Source organism: Microtus ochrogaster, unplaced genomic scaffold (genome assembly GCF_000317375.1).
Source record: "Microtus ochrogaster isolate Prairie Vole_2 unplaced genomic scaffold, MicOch1.0 UNK18, whole genome shotgun sequence".
NCBI lineage: Eukaryota > Metazoa > Chordata > Mammalia > Rodentia > Cricetidae > Microtus > Microtus ochrogaster.
The window spans coordinates 3153348-3166036 of record NW_004949116.1 but is presented as its reverse complement, the minus strand read 5'-3'; the positions used below and the strand labels follow the sequence as shown (position 1 = coordinate 3166036).

The 12689-nt window shown below is 44.2% G+C and overlaps 1 protein-coding gene across 4 annotated transcripts in view; it reads right to left on the bottom strand.

Moving 5' to 3' along the window:
• Dpp6 (dipeptidyl peptidase like 6) overlaps positions 1-12689 on the bottom strand; it is an 880940-nt gene that overhangs the window by 260776 nt on the left and 607475 nt on the right. For all 4 annotated transcript variants that reach the window (XM_026789414.1, XM_013353878.2, XM_026789413.1 and 1 more), the window contains exon 4: positions 2342-2436. In XM_026789414.1, coding sequence (XP_026645215.1) covers positions 2342-2436 — 95 coding nt within the window. The remainder of the gene's footprint in view (positions 1-2341; positions 2437-12689) is intronic.

Below are 12689 nucleotides of genomic sequence, written 5' to 3'. Positions count from 1 at the left end.
CCACCACCACAGGGCCTACTGTGAGATCCAGCCACCACAGGGCCTACTGTGAGGTCCAGCCACCACAGGGCTGACTGTTGCCATACCTTCTCCTTCATGACCGACTGTGCCCTCTGCAAACCATCCATTCAAATAAACTTCCCCTCCCTTAATTTGCTTCTTGCCAGGGTTTTGGTGGCACCAATACAGAGAAGAGTGGAGCATGCCCATAGTCCATGTTGCCTGTTCCTTTGGTTTCACCCTGCCTCACTTTGGGAAGACACAGGGTTTGCAGGTTCCTTTTTGTTGGGTCTCACGACAGCCTGCCATGTTCTAGGCTGGCAGAAAAAATTATTTCAACTTGGAAAAGAAGAAACAGGAGTCCAGACACTTGAAGCAACTAAGCAACTAAGATGGAATTAAACCCAGATTTTGCATCTGAATTACAGTGTAGGCCACTAAGTGACATTTATTCTGTGTTCCTTTTTTTTTTAAATTCTGTTTCTGGCAGCATTTAAATGAGTGAAAAATTTTCCAATGATCAGATTGCATGTATTCAGTGTCCAATAAATGTTTGTAAATTAGTGCATTTGTGACATCTCAGGGCAATAAAGACTGGTAAATGGAAAAAGCCAGTTAATGTGTGAGGGGAACATTTTTTCTGTACCTAAAATAAATTCTGAAATTGTCTCTTTGACTAAGACAACATTGGTCAAACATGACCTGTTAAAAACTACTGATTTTAAAGACTTATTTACTTTTATTTTACGTGTATAGGTTTTTGCCTGCATGTGTGTCTGTGTATCACATGTGTGCATTTTGCCTGAGGAGGCCAAAAGTGGGTACTGGATCCTCTGGGACTGCAGTTATAGCCAGCTGTGAACCACCATGGGGTGCTAGGAACCTGGGTCCTCCGGAAGGACAGCCAGTGCCCTTAACCATTGAGCCATCTCTCCGGCACCTAAGGGGCTGCACTCTGTGTCTTCTGAATGTATGGCTACATATATCCTCTTTGCTTCGACTAAACCACACCCTAAGCTGGAAATGACTCTCCCCTCAGCAGCAAGCAGAGTGCCTTCTCTTCCCGATGAACATTTAAAAATGTTACTGTAACTTTAGTATTTGAAGTGGCTGAGTCAGATGAATTTTTAATAATTCTACCCCAAATGATCTTTTAGTGCAACAGGGTAGGCACAGTCTTCTCTCTTAGTCCTCTATGGACAATATAATTTGATTGAACCTCAAAATGATTCTGGGAATGAAACCCTCATGGGGTGGGGCCAGGTTATATAAAAAGCAGGATGCAGCTATGTTAAAGACATGGTATCCTCAGAGCAGAAAGAAATGTAATAGAAAAATGTGACAGACTAAGCTAAGAGTAGAGGCGGCTTTCTCTGGGGCCAGGAGGGTGGTCAGTGAAGAAGACACTCTTCCTAGGCAGAGCTCCTGGACCTGGCCACCCCAGGCTTCTGGGACTCCTAGAGGCTCATCTGCCAGTGGCCTTCTCTGGGGCGGGCTGGCCTTTCCTATAGCTCTTCTGCTCCAAATTCCATCAGCCTGGGATTCCTCCACAGGTTCAAGTCTTAGCCGGCTGGTTTATCATCACTCTGACCTGGACATTTGGCCATTTTCCAGGTCTCACTATTCATGTGCTTCCTCTTTTTACTGCCCCAAGAAAACCAGGCAAGAAAATGATCAACCCTTGGGTTCATAGGGGCACTGTCCCTAACACCAAGGGCAAAGGCATTGCAAACAAAGAAAGGAAGTCAATCCCCTTTTGATGATCTCTGGTAGTGAATCAGGAAGTTTTACAAATATTTTCATACACAAATCCAAAACGAGGCTTCCTGGAATAAAGCAATGCCTTCAGATTGGCTTATTACTTATTTTTAAATCATAAAAAACCCTTACTGTACCCAATGCTCTCTCTGTCATGACACAGCTATGGCACCTAAGTCAATATTTTCTGAGCAGGTGAAGATTCCTTTTTCTTAATAAGATTGGGCAAGTTCTCCTGAAGTATTATTCTGTGGGCTTTATTGCGATTGTCCTGTAAATGTGTGAAAGCCTTCGGACGTTATCTTTCAATCATACCTGACATGCAACACCTGCTTCCAACACCTGTGGAAGGATTTTCAGGACCCACCCCACCCCCCAAAGGAAGCAGGCTTTCAACTTATTAAATTAGTGAACTTTCAATTTCCCAATATCTTTACTTGCTCAGCCAGAGGTATTACAATTTAATGCTTCTTCTCAGCTCAACTGAAAGTTAAAACTTAAAGTCATTTTCTGCTTTATTGACTTGCAGCAGGAGAAAAAAAATTACTCTGAAATAATCCTGGTCATTAGAAAGAGTACTTACAATCTTTTTGCCTTCTATTAAAACTGTAGAATTATTGGTTTCAACATTCCGCAGTATGACGTTCCCTTTCCGTTCTCTATAGATGAATTCTTTATCTACAAGAGGGGAAACAGAAAAAAAAAAACACATGAGCCACCCAGAAACCCTCAGTGTTTGATGGACGTGCATGTGAAATGAATTGTGTAGTTCATCTCAGAGAGGGACCTCTCAATTGCGGTGCCTACTTCTAGCTCCCCAGGCGTGGCCTCCAGGACGCTCATCTCTGAGCCATCCCTGCTCCACACAGACAGTGTAGCGCATGTGTGCAGTTTGCATCTATGAAGACTTTCTTGGGCAAGGCATACAGAGTGGATACACGAAGCAGATGGAGTCTGCTACTACAGAGGAGTAGACGGTTGGTAGCGAAGGTACTGACAGCTCCCTGGATCTGAGATTACCCATGGCCACACCCTGAAAGCCAACTTCACTCTTGTCTGTCAGCTCCTGGTGTGAATCCCCTAGTTTCCTGCCAGGGACATCTTTTGAATCTATCATCAGCTGTGGTGACTCTGGTCTTTTCAAAATCCCAATTATTCCCTTAATAATTGATATTTAGGGGCTAGGGAGATGCTCAGTGAGTAAAATGTTTGCTTTGAAAGTATAATGTCCTGAGTTGAACCCAGAATTCACTTAAAAATATTGGGAATGGTGTTGCATGTGTCTAATCTCAGCTTTTGGGAGGCAAAGACGGGTGGGTCCCTGGGGCTCACTGGCTAGCCAGCCTATTCAGTGAACTCTGGACTAATGAGAGATCCTGTCTCAATGACAGAGTGGACAGTGCCCTCAGATGTCTGCTTTCCATGCCTTTGTACATATGTGCTGCCTGCACGGGCACACGCACGCACGCACACACACACACACACACACACACACACACACATAATAACAAACCACATGCTAGACAGTGTACAAGCATATGCAAATCCATGCCTGCACGGGACCAGGTGCAACTGTGGCTGGAAAGGCAGGGTACAGCCTGGAGAGGGGCAAAGTGAAGGTGCGGGACTGAGTTGGTTGGATGGCAAAGGCATTTTACACCCAAGAGCTGGCTGGAAAGCAGCACTCAGACTGGACCATTCTGAACCGGGAGTTAATAGGAAGAAGTCAGGTAGGTACAGATATGGGGAGAAGGAAGGCTGCTGCATAGCCTGCTTGGTTCCAACGCAATCCACTGCACGCATTATGTAAATCATACTTGAGAGTTTGGTGCTGGGTGCAGGCTGACACTTGGGTGGCAATGTTTTCTTTGTTGTCCTGTCAATACTTCCTGCTACATGTCACACAATCCCTGTTCTTCCCCTTTGGAGCAAACAAGCCATGACATTTTTACTCATGGCCACCAGCACAGTGGCCTTAGTCTTACATGACAAATTTGAAGTTTCCACTTAGGAAAGCACTCGGGAGGTTGCTGCTTGTTGCTTTTATACAAAGCCTGCAAAAAGGGGTCACTAACAAATTTGACACGAACCTATCTCTCTTTATTTTCTAGTTTCTACGAGTGAATTTTTAAAAAATGATTACTTTTATATTTTGTGCATGCGTGTGTGTGTGCCTGCGTGTGTGTGTGTGTGCATGAGTGTGTGTGTATGTGTGTGTGTGTGTGTGTGTGTGTGTGTGCATGTATACTACTAGAGGTCAGAAGAGGATGTCAGACCCCTGGAGACGGAGTTCCAGGCGGTTGTCAGTTTATCTAATTTGGGAGCTGGGAACTGAACTTTGGTCTTCTTCAGGAGTAGCAAACACTCTTAACCACTGAGTTGTCTCTCCAGCCCTAACAATTGGCAAATTTGTGACAGCCAAACCTGCCTTCACCTTGGAGGATATAACAGTGCGTAGTGACACAGGCGAGAGGCTCTAGAAGCCACTTCTAACCCTGTCTACAGCACAGTATCTGTTCTAGGAACCTCCATCTCTGTAGGGAAGCCATTGCCATAGCTGCTCATTTACCGTGCCTGATAAGTTAAATCAACAAAAAACTGCCGAAAGCAAAGAGTGGAAGGTGAGCGCTCCAGAAAGCAGAGAGGAGGAGGGGTGGGGGCCCAGGAGGGAGCTGGGAAGAATATGATCAGAAGACACTGCATACTGTATGAAAAGCCATAACAAAATCTGTTTTCATCTATATTTGATGCAGGTTAGTAAAAACAAGATGAGAATGGTTGACTCCTGTCTGTTTTCTGAAGCATTATTGATTTTTCTTTTCAAAAATGAGGCTTTAGTTTTCATGGAGGACTTGTTTGTGCATGAGGCAAGGACTGAATTTTATCTATTTACACCCAGAATGTTCCAGGAAATTCTGATGCCATTACTCTCTCAGTGATAAGTCATGTGATCTCAAAGCTTCGTCAGCAACCCTTGTGTTCCTGGAGTCTGATGTGGTTGTGTGTGTGTGTTCACACGCACCTTGGTGTGTGTGTTTGAGTGTTCAACGCATATGTGCATGTATGCATTCATACACCTGAGTTCAGGCATGCATGTGCCACAGTGCAGGCATGCAGGTTAGAGAACCACCAGGAGTGTGGGTCCTCACCTTCTACCTTGGTCGAGACAAGGTCTCTATTATTCCCTGCAGTGTGCTCCACGCTAGCTGGCCTGTAACGCAGGCTTTAGCTTATGGCTTTCCATCCCATCCCAAAACCTGTGTCTGTCCCTTTGGCACTTCTACTTTCTGCTGGTGTCTGGAGATTTTCAGCAAGTCTTGGGTGCAGTGAGTCAAGCCTGAAGCTCATCCTGCTTTTCCCAGTTGTGCTGTCCAGTCTACACCCTTGCTTTTCTGAAAAATTTCAAGCTTAAAGAAGTACTGAGGATCAGGACACTCTGGCAACAGATGCACAGTTCGTCTCGACGACTGACGCTGCTGTGGCATTCTGGTGTTCTTTCTTTGACTCTCCCTTCAGCATTTTCGATAACTTCCTATTGAAGTATACTCACTCTATCTAATGATGGGTTTAGTAAGACAATTTCCTTCAATTGCATGTCATGCACTTTGACCGGGGATGCAACCGGAGATCATCCAGCAGAGGGATATAAGTGAGACTCAGAAAGAAATGCCCTGTGATCTCTCGTCTGTGGATTCCAGACTCCATGCAGACAGGTCAAGGTTTTCAAAGCTGAGGTAGCACCTGGGAAGAAGGGAATATTAGTGTCCCAGTTATTTTTCTGGTGCTGTCATAACCACCATCACCAATTGGGGAGGAAAGAGTTCATTATATCTTACAGATTAGAGTCTATCATGAAGGGAGGTCAGGGAAGCAACTCAAGGCAGGAACCTGGAGGCAGGAGCTGAAGCAGAGGCCACGGACAAGTGCTGCTTACTGACCTATTCCTTGTGGCTTGTTCAGCCTGCTTTCTTATAGAACCCAGGACCATCTTTCTAAGAGTAGTACCTCCCATAGTGATGAGGTCCTTCCACATCAATACTTAGTCAAGAAAATGTCCCATAAATATTGCCACACCCGAATCTTCAGGAGGTAATTTCTCAGCTGAGGTTCACACTTCCAAACTGACCTGAGTTTGTGTCGTGTTGACAAGAGTTAACCAGAACAGTTCATTCCTCTGGCCCCAAACAACTTATTTACATCTTAGAGTCTTGTTGACACTGAAGTCACTTTAGTAGATGGATTTTGATCACCATCTATAATACATCATCCACAAACTTTCTGGCATTTTATGGAATTGTAATCATCACTTTACTGTTATTCAGTCATTTCTATTGATTTACTGTAAAATTAATTTTCATTCAATGTTCTTTTTAGTTCTAGCCCACTGGGGAAAAATATTCCCTAAGAGGGTTTTCACTTCCAAAACCAGGTCAGGTCACAAGGCGATGTGCATTTCCGTTCAGATTATCAGGGACTATGCCAGAGAGGCTTGAAGAGGCCTGTGGGCTTTGTTCTTGATGTCAGGTAGGGGGCAGCATTTCACCCTCAAGCTTGAGAGTAGCTGTAAGAGCTCTCATAAGCAGACTCTGTAGGTCTGAGTCTGTGAGCTTGAACTGCTCAGTTGTTGAGAGTCTTGCCTTGAAAGGTTGTTGACTATTCCAGAATGCTTTTCAGTGAACGGTGAAGTTACCACGTGAGTTTTAGTTAGTCCAATGAGCTGTGTCTTTAGATGCAAGTCCAGGACCAGGCCTGCTGCGCATGCTGTAATGCGCCACTTCCCAGAGTCTTGGTTCTAAATTGACAATGCTTGGCTCAGGCTTTGGCATCCGAGATCATGGGAGATACTGGTTAGTTTGGTTCTTGGCTTGCGTGGCTCTAAAGTAAGAGCATTATTGACTTCATAACATATGTTGGGAAGTATTTGAACCAGTTCTGCTTTATGAACAAATGAAGCCTGGATTTGCATAGTTTTGTAGTGATATCATCTGAGCCTCAGGCTTTCTTTGTGGAAGGCTTGCGATCCTAAATTCAAATTCTTCAGTTGATACAGAGCTATTCACACTCTCTATTCTTGGATCTGTTTTGATGAGGTGAGTTCCTCAAGAAAACTATTCATGTGATAGAGTAGGTAAATGTTTTTAAAATAGTGTAGGGAGAAGACATTTTTTTCTCATCCATAACAAAAGACAGATGAACAAGAGAAAAGTGGGCAAAATATTAAAAAGGAGTTTTATTGGAATGAAACTCTTCAGAAAAGAACTAGCGACATGGGAAAGCTTGTGTCTTTCTACGCTTCAGACTGATGGAAAGTGGGCAAGGATGGGAAACAGGATAGGACCGAGGAAACAGTGACAATTAGGGTTCAGGAAAGCTTGCATGCACCTGTTCTTCTCTGTGCCCCCGAGTGGTTAGTGATAGGAGCACCTCCTTTATATGCATGTCAGGGAGGCACTTCCGGAGCCGTCTTAGGATCTGTGTTAGAGCAAGCCAGAGAGGCCTTTGGCATTCTGCTTTGGGGAGGACAGGCCAAGGAATTTTTCTACTGTAGTGACCCTTGGATTCCAGTGCCTTATATTTTGGGGTCTCATGTCTTGAGTCCCAATTTTGCTCCCAGTATTATTTGATCATCTTTTTAGGAGGCTGATAGTTTGTGACTTCATAGGATATTAGGACTGCAGCTATGGCCCTGGTGTTTTCTGCAAAGGGAAGTTTGTGTGTTTCTTGTCCAGATAGATCTAGGCTCTGTAGATATTCACTGGTTTCATTGACCTTTGCAAAGGGTATGAGTTTGACAACATAATTTTCATCTCAGTATTTGACTTCAAGATTTAACCACTTTTTCCCCTACCCTTTTTTTGTTACGTTTACTTTAGCCTTACCATGTTCTTTTTCTGACTTCTTCAGGGTGGATACTAGGCCTTTGGTGTATTTTCCACCTTTTCAAAAAAAAAATACTGTCAAAGCTAACAATTTACTTCTATGGGTAGCAACAGCTACATTTTACACATTTTAAAGATAAACCTTTAGAATGCCTGTGTGTGTGCTGTGTGTCTCTGTGAATGTATGTGGTCTGTATGCGAACGCTAGTGGAGGTCATAGGAGAGCACTGGGTTCCCTGCAGCTGTGGTTGCAGGAGTTGGGAGTAGTCCCAGGAGACTGAGTTCAGGTTCCCTAGAAGAGCAGCTGATGCTCTTAACTGCCAAGGCATCTCTCCAGCCTCAGATCTTATAACTAAAGAAGATTTATTTTATTTTGTTTATGCATGTGTCTGTGTGTGTGTGTGTGTCTGTGCAGGTGCCCCCACAGAGGACCAAAGAAGGCATCAGATCCCTTGGAGCTGGAGTCACAGGCATTGGTGCACCCCACCCCTGATGTGGTTGCTGGGGTCAAAACTCTAATCCTCATGAGTGAGGAGCAAGTACTTTGAACCACCAAGTCACCTCTCCAGATGCCCATCTCACAGATTAACATGCTGAGCTATATTATTATCCAATTTATACTACTCGAAGTGATCGATGGAGGTAGCGTAATCTCTATTCAAATTTTTTCTTTTTTTATTATTTATTTATTTATTTATTTTTATTGAGAAAAAAAATTCCGCCTCCTCCCAGCCTCCCACCCTCCCCCCACTCCTCTCCCCCTCCCTCTCGAGTCTGAAGAGCAGTCAGGGTTCCCTGCCCTGTGGAAAGTCCTAAGTCCTCCCCCCTCCATCCTGGTCTAGGAAGGTGAACATTCAAACTGGCTAGGCCCCCACAAAGCCAGAACAAGAAGTAGGATCAAAACCCAGTGCCACTGTCCTTGGCTTCTCAGCAACCCTCATTGTCCGCCATATTCAGAGAGTCCAGGTTTATCCCCTGCTTTTTCAGTCACAATCCAGCTGGCCTTGGTGAGCTCCCAATAGATCAGCCCCGCTGTCTCCGTGGGTGGGTGTACCCCTCTTGGTCCTGACTTCCTTGCTCATCTTCTCCCTCCTTCTGTTCCTCATTGGGACTTTGGGAGCTCAGTCCAGTGTTCCAGTGTGGGTCTCTGTCTCTATCTCCATCCATCGCCAGATGAAGGTTCTATGGTGATGACTTCTCAAATTTTGCATGCAAATGGATGGAAATAGAAAATACTATCCTGAGTGAGGTAACCCAGACCCAAAAATGAACATGGGATGTACTCACTCACAATTGGTTTCTAGCCACAAATAAAGGTCAGTGAGTCTATATTTTGATATCCTAAAGAAGCTAAATAAGAAGGTGAACCCAAAGAAAAACATATAGCTATCCTCCTGGGTAGGGGAAGTAGACAAGATTGCCAGGCAAAAAATCGGGATCTTAAGGGTGGGGTAGGAGGGGGGGTAAGGGGAGATGGGGAGAAAAAAGTGAGAAGGGTAGGATGGGGAGAACTTGGGGCAACGGGATGATTGGGATACAGGAAGGTTGGATAGGGGAGCAGGGAAGCACATATCTTAATTAAGGGAGCCATCTTAGGGTTGGGAAGAGACTTGGACCTATAGGGGCTTCCAGGTGCCCAAGGCGAGGTCCCCAGTTAGTTCCTGGGGCAGCTGAGGATAGGGAACCTGAAATGATCCTATTCTATCCAAATTTTAATGTCTTCTGTTTTTTACAGAAGTAGAAAAAATCACAAATTCTCAAAGTCACAGAGAACCTCAAATTGTCAAGATAATGTTGAATAAAAATGCACAAAGCTGAGCATCACACCCCCAATTTCAAAACCTCTATCACAGCATCTCTAGTGAGAACACCATGGTGTTGGCTGAAAACAAATGCATAAAGCAACAAAGCCAGCAATGAAACAGAATGGAAATACCAGAAAAAAAAACATATTTATTCTCAGTTGAATTTTTGACACAGGTGCCAAGAATACGTATCAGAGAAAGGGCCATGATTTTGTGGATCCTGGGTATCCACACACAGAAGAATGGAACTAAACTCTTACTCCGTACTCCATGCAAAAACCAATCCAATGGATTAAAACTTTACATATGAACTCTTAACCCTTCAAACTTCTACAAGAAAACATGGGGGAGCTGGAGAGATGGCTCAGCAACCAAGAGCCCTTGTTGTACTTTCGGAGGACCTGAGTTTGCTTCCCAGTACTCACATTAGGCAGCTCACAACTGCCTCTGAGTCCAGCTTCATAGTGTCTGATGCCCTCTTCTGGATGCATACACATAAAAGAAATAAAATTTTAGAAAGAAAATATAGGGAGGAAGTAATAAGACATTGGCTTGGGCAGTGACTTTTGGGGCAAGACCCTCATAACCACAGCAACAAAAGCAAAACCACAAGCGAGTGGCTTAGCATCAAATTAAATAGTGTCTCTATTTACCAAATTTGACTGTATTTGATTGCACTAGGTAGTGACTGCCCTAGCGATTGTAATATAGGCCTCCAGCTCCTCCCAGCTGACAAACTGCTTCTCATGAAATACAGAAATCTGTTGAGCCTCCGAGGCACATCTATTCCCATTTGCAACTGCCATGTGTGTTATACCAGCATACTTCACATATCCCACCAGACAATGTTATCATTTTTTGCCTGTTATGAAATATGTCAAGGTGAAAAGTCATAAAGATAAAGTCATCTCATGCTGCGGCCATTTTCCCCCTCATTTCTGATGCTGCCTGTTGCTAGTGAGGGCCCTGGGTTCCCACTGAGTGCCATTTCTTGCTTTTGAAGAATTTCTTGCGGTCTCTAGTTATGTGGGTTCACTGGCAACATGCTTATTTATCCTTTCTGAATAAATATCTTCCTTTCCCCGTATTTCTGAAGGAGTCTGGGCTATTTCCAGTTTCTTTTCATTGTTTTGAAGTTTTGTTCCATTCTCTTCTGGCTGACACAGCTTCTAACAGGAAGGCAGCCATTGAATTTCCTGGCTCCCAGTGTCACCTTCCTTAGGTGCTTTTGTATTGGTTCCAACAGGAGCTTTAGAGCGGGCTTCTGGAAGACTTTGTCTGTTGGTTTCTGCATGCCTGGCTTCTGAAAATGTACATCTTCCATCATCCAAGAGAGTGGTTCCCAGAGGCTCTGTTGAAATGCTTGGTCCACAGTGGATGGAACTGTCTGGGAAGAAGTAGTTGGTGTGGCCTTGTTGCAGGATGCATGTCACTTGGGTGGCATGTGAGGTTTCAAAAGCCCATGGCATTCCCAGTCTATTCTTTTGCTCTCCAGCTACTGCTGCAGCACCATGCCTGCCTGCTGTCATGCTACCCACCATGATGGTCATGGACTCACTCTCTGAAACCATAAGCTCCTAATTAAATGCTTCCTTCTGTAAATCTCTCCACAGCAATAGAAAAGTAACTAAGACACACCTAAGCCACTTTCGCTGACTATTCATTTTGACCCCTTAACTCGCTTCCTTTCCTTCTGGCTTTCCAATCGCACATACCCTCGGGGAATTAGCTATCATCTCCCAGACTTCCGATTCTCTCTCTTTCTCCATGTTTGCATATATGTACGGCATTTTTTTACTTGCGTGTGGGTGCACATGTGTGTGCATATGCTCACGCACATGTGTGCAAATATGGAGTCTTCCTCCATTACCATCCACACTATTCATTGAAACATGGTCTCTCCATTGAGCAGCTAATCTACCTGGCTAGCTTAGGGCATTGGTTCTGTCTCTGGAATTTCAGGTGGGTCACCATGCCCACTCAGCAATTCTGTGGTTGACGGGAGATCCAGACTCCTGTTCCCACACTTGTGAAATACTTTATCTACCCAACCATCTCCATCTCCTTCCCCTCCACGCTCTCCTCTCTGCTTACCTTGGATAATCTTCTGGACAGCCATCAAGGTCCTCTCAGTCCTTTGCCACAGTCATTCGCTGATCGGGCCAACCAATCAATGTTCTCAGCCTTGTAATTTATCTTTTCCCAATTAGAAATTTTTATTTTGCATCTTTATCACTTCTATTTTCCTATCTAGACCTCATGCTTCTCTATCACAGTTTCAGTTCAATGAACACATGCCCATGTCAGTTCTTTAGCAAAGTTATCTTTCCTGGTTCCAAACTCTGCTTCATTTTGGATCAAACTTGACTCATTTTCTTTCCTGTTGGGCGATGGTTCTTCAGTTCTTCGTGACTCAGAAAGCTTGGTCATGCCCTAGATAACATGGACTTTTAACATTTGGCTCCTGCCCATCCCCACTTCTTCTGTTAGGCCCACAACCTTCTTCACTGAGTGGAAGCTGCTTTGCTTTGGGACAGCATTTTCACTCACAATGCCAACATTTTGCCTCTGGCTAAAGTTCTTTGAATTCTTCCCTACCTGGGTGCTTTGGTTTTCCCATCCAAGCTGTTAGGGGGGCTTGCTGGAGGCTCCTCTGCACCTTGCTCTATGCTGATTCTTCACTTTTATAGGCTCCCAAACCACAGCTTCCTCATGTCCAGGGTTCCTGTCCCAGCTCTGGTAGCCATTTACCTCAGTGTAGAGTGCTCTGTCGGTCTCCTGTAGGACTCTCTTCCTTACAGCACACAGTTCTGTATTTCTGGATCAGCAGTTTTTCAAGTTTGAGTAAGTATTACCAAGTATAACATAGAAGTATAGAAGTAACATATAACAAGCTAAGTAAAAGAATAAATAGCAATGGACAGATAGCTAGAGATGATGATGGATGGGTAGACAGGTAGGTAAACAGACAAATGATAGAGAACAAAAATCAACTCCACTGCTCATAATATCCAGCAGAAATTGTTTAGGAAAGCTCCTTTAAGGCAGCCAGCTGGAGTTCTTGATAGAGTGAGTCCAAGGCAGAGTCCAAGCATCCCTTGGACAATGCTTCTAAATAGAAGAACCAATAGTAACAGAGATGACACTGAATCTGGTGTTTGCCACATGGAGTAACTATTTAGAGCACAAGATAAAACAAAGACAGAAGGATTTCTACTCAATGTGCTGTGACATCAGAAGGTGCTGA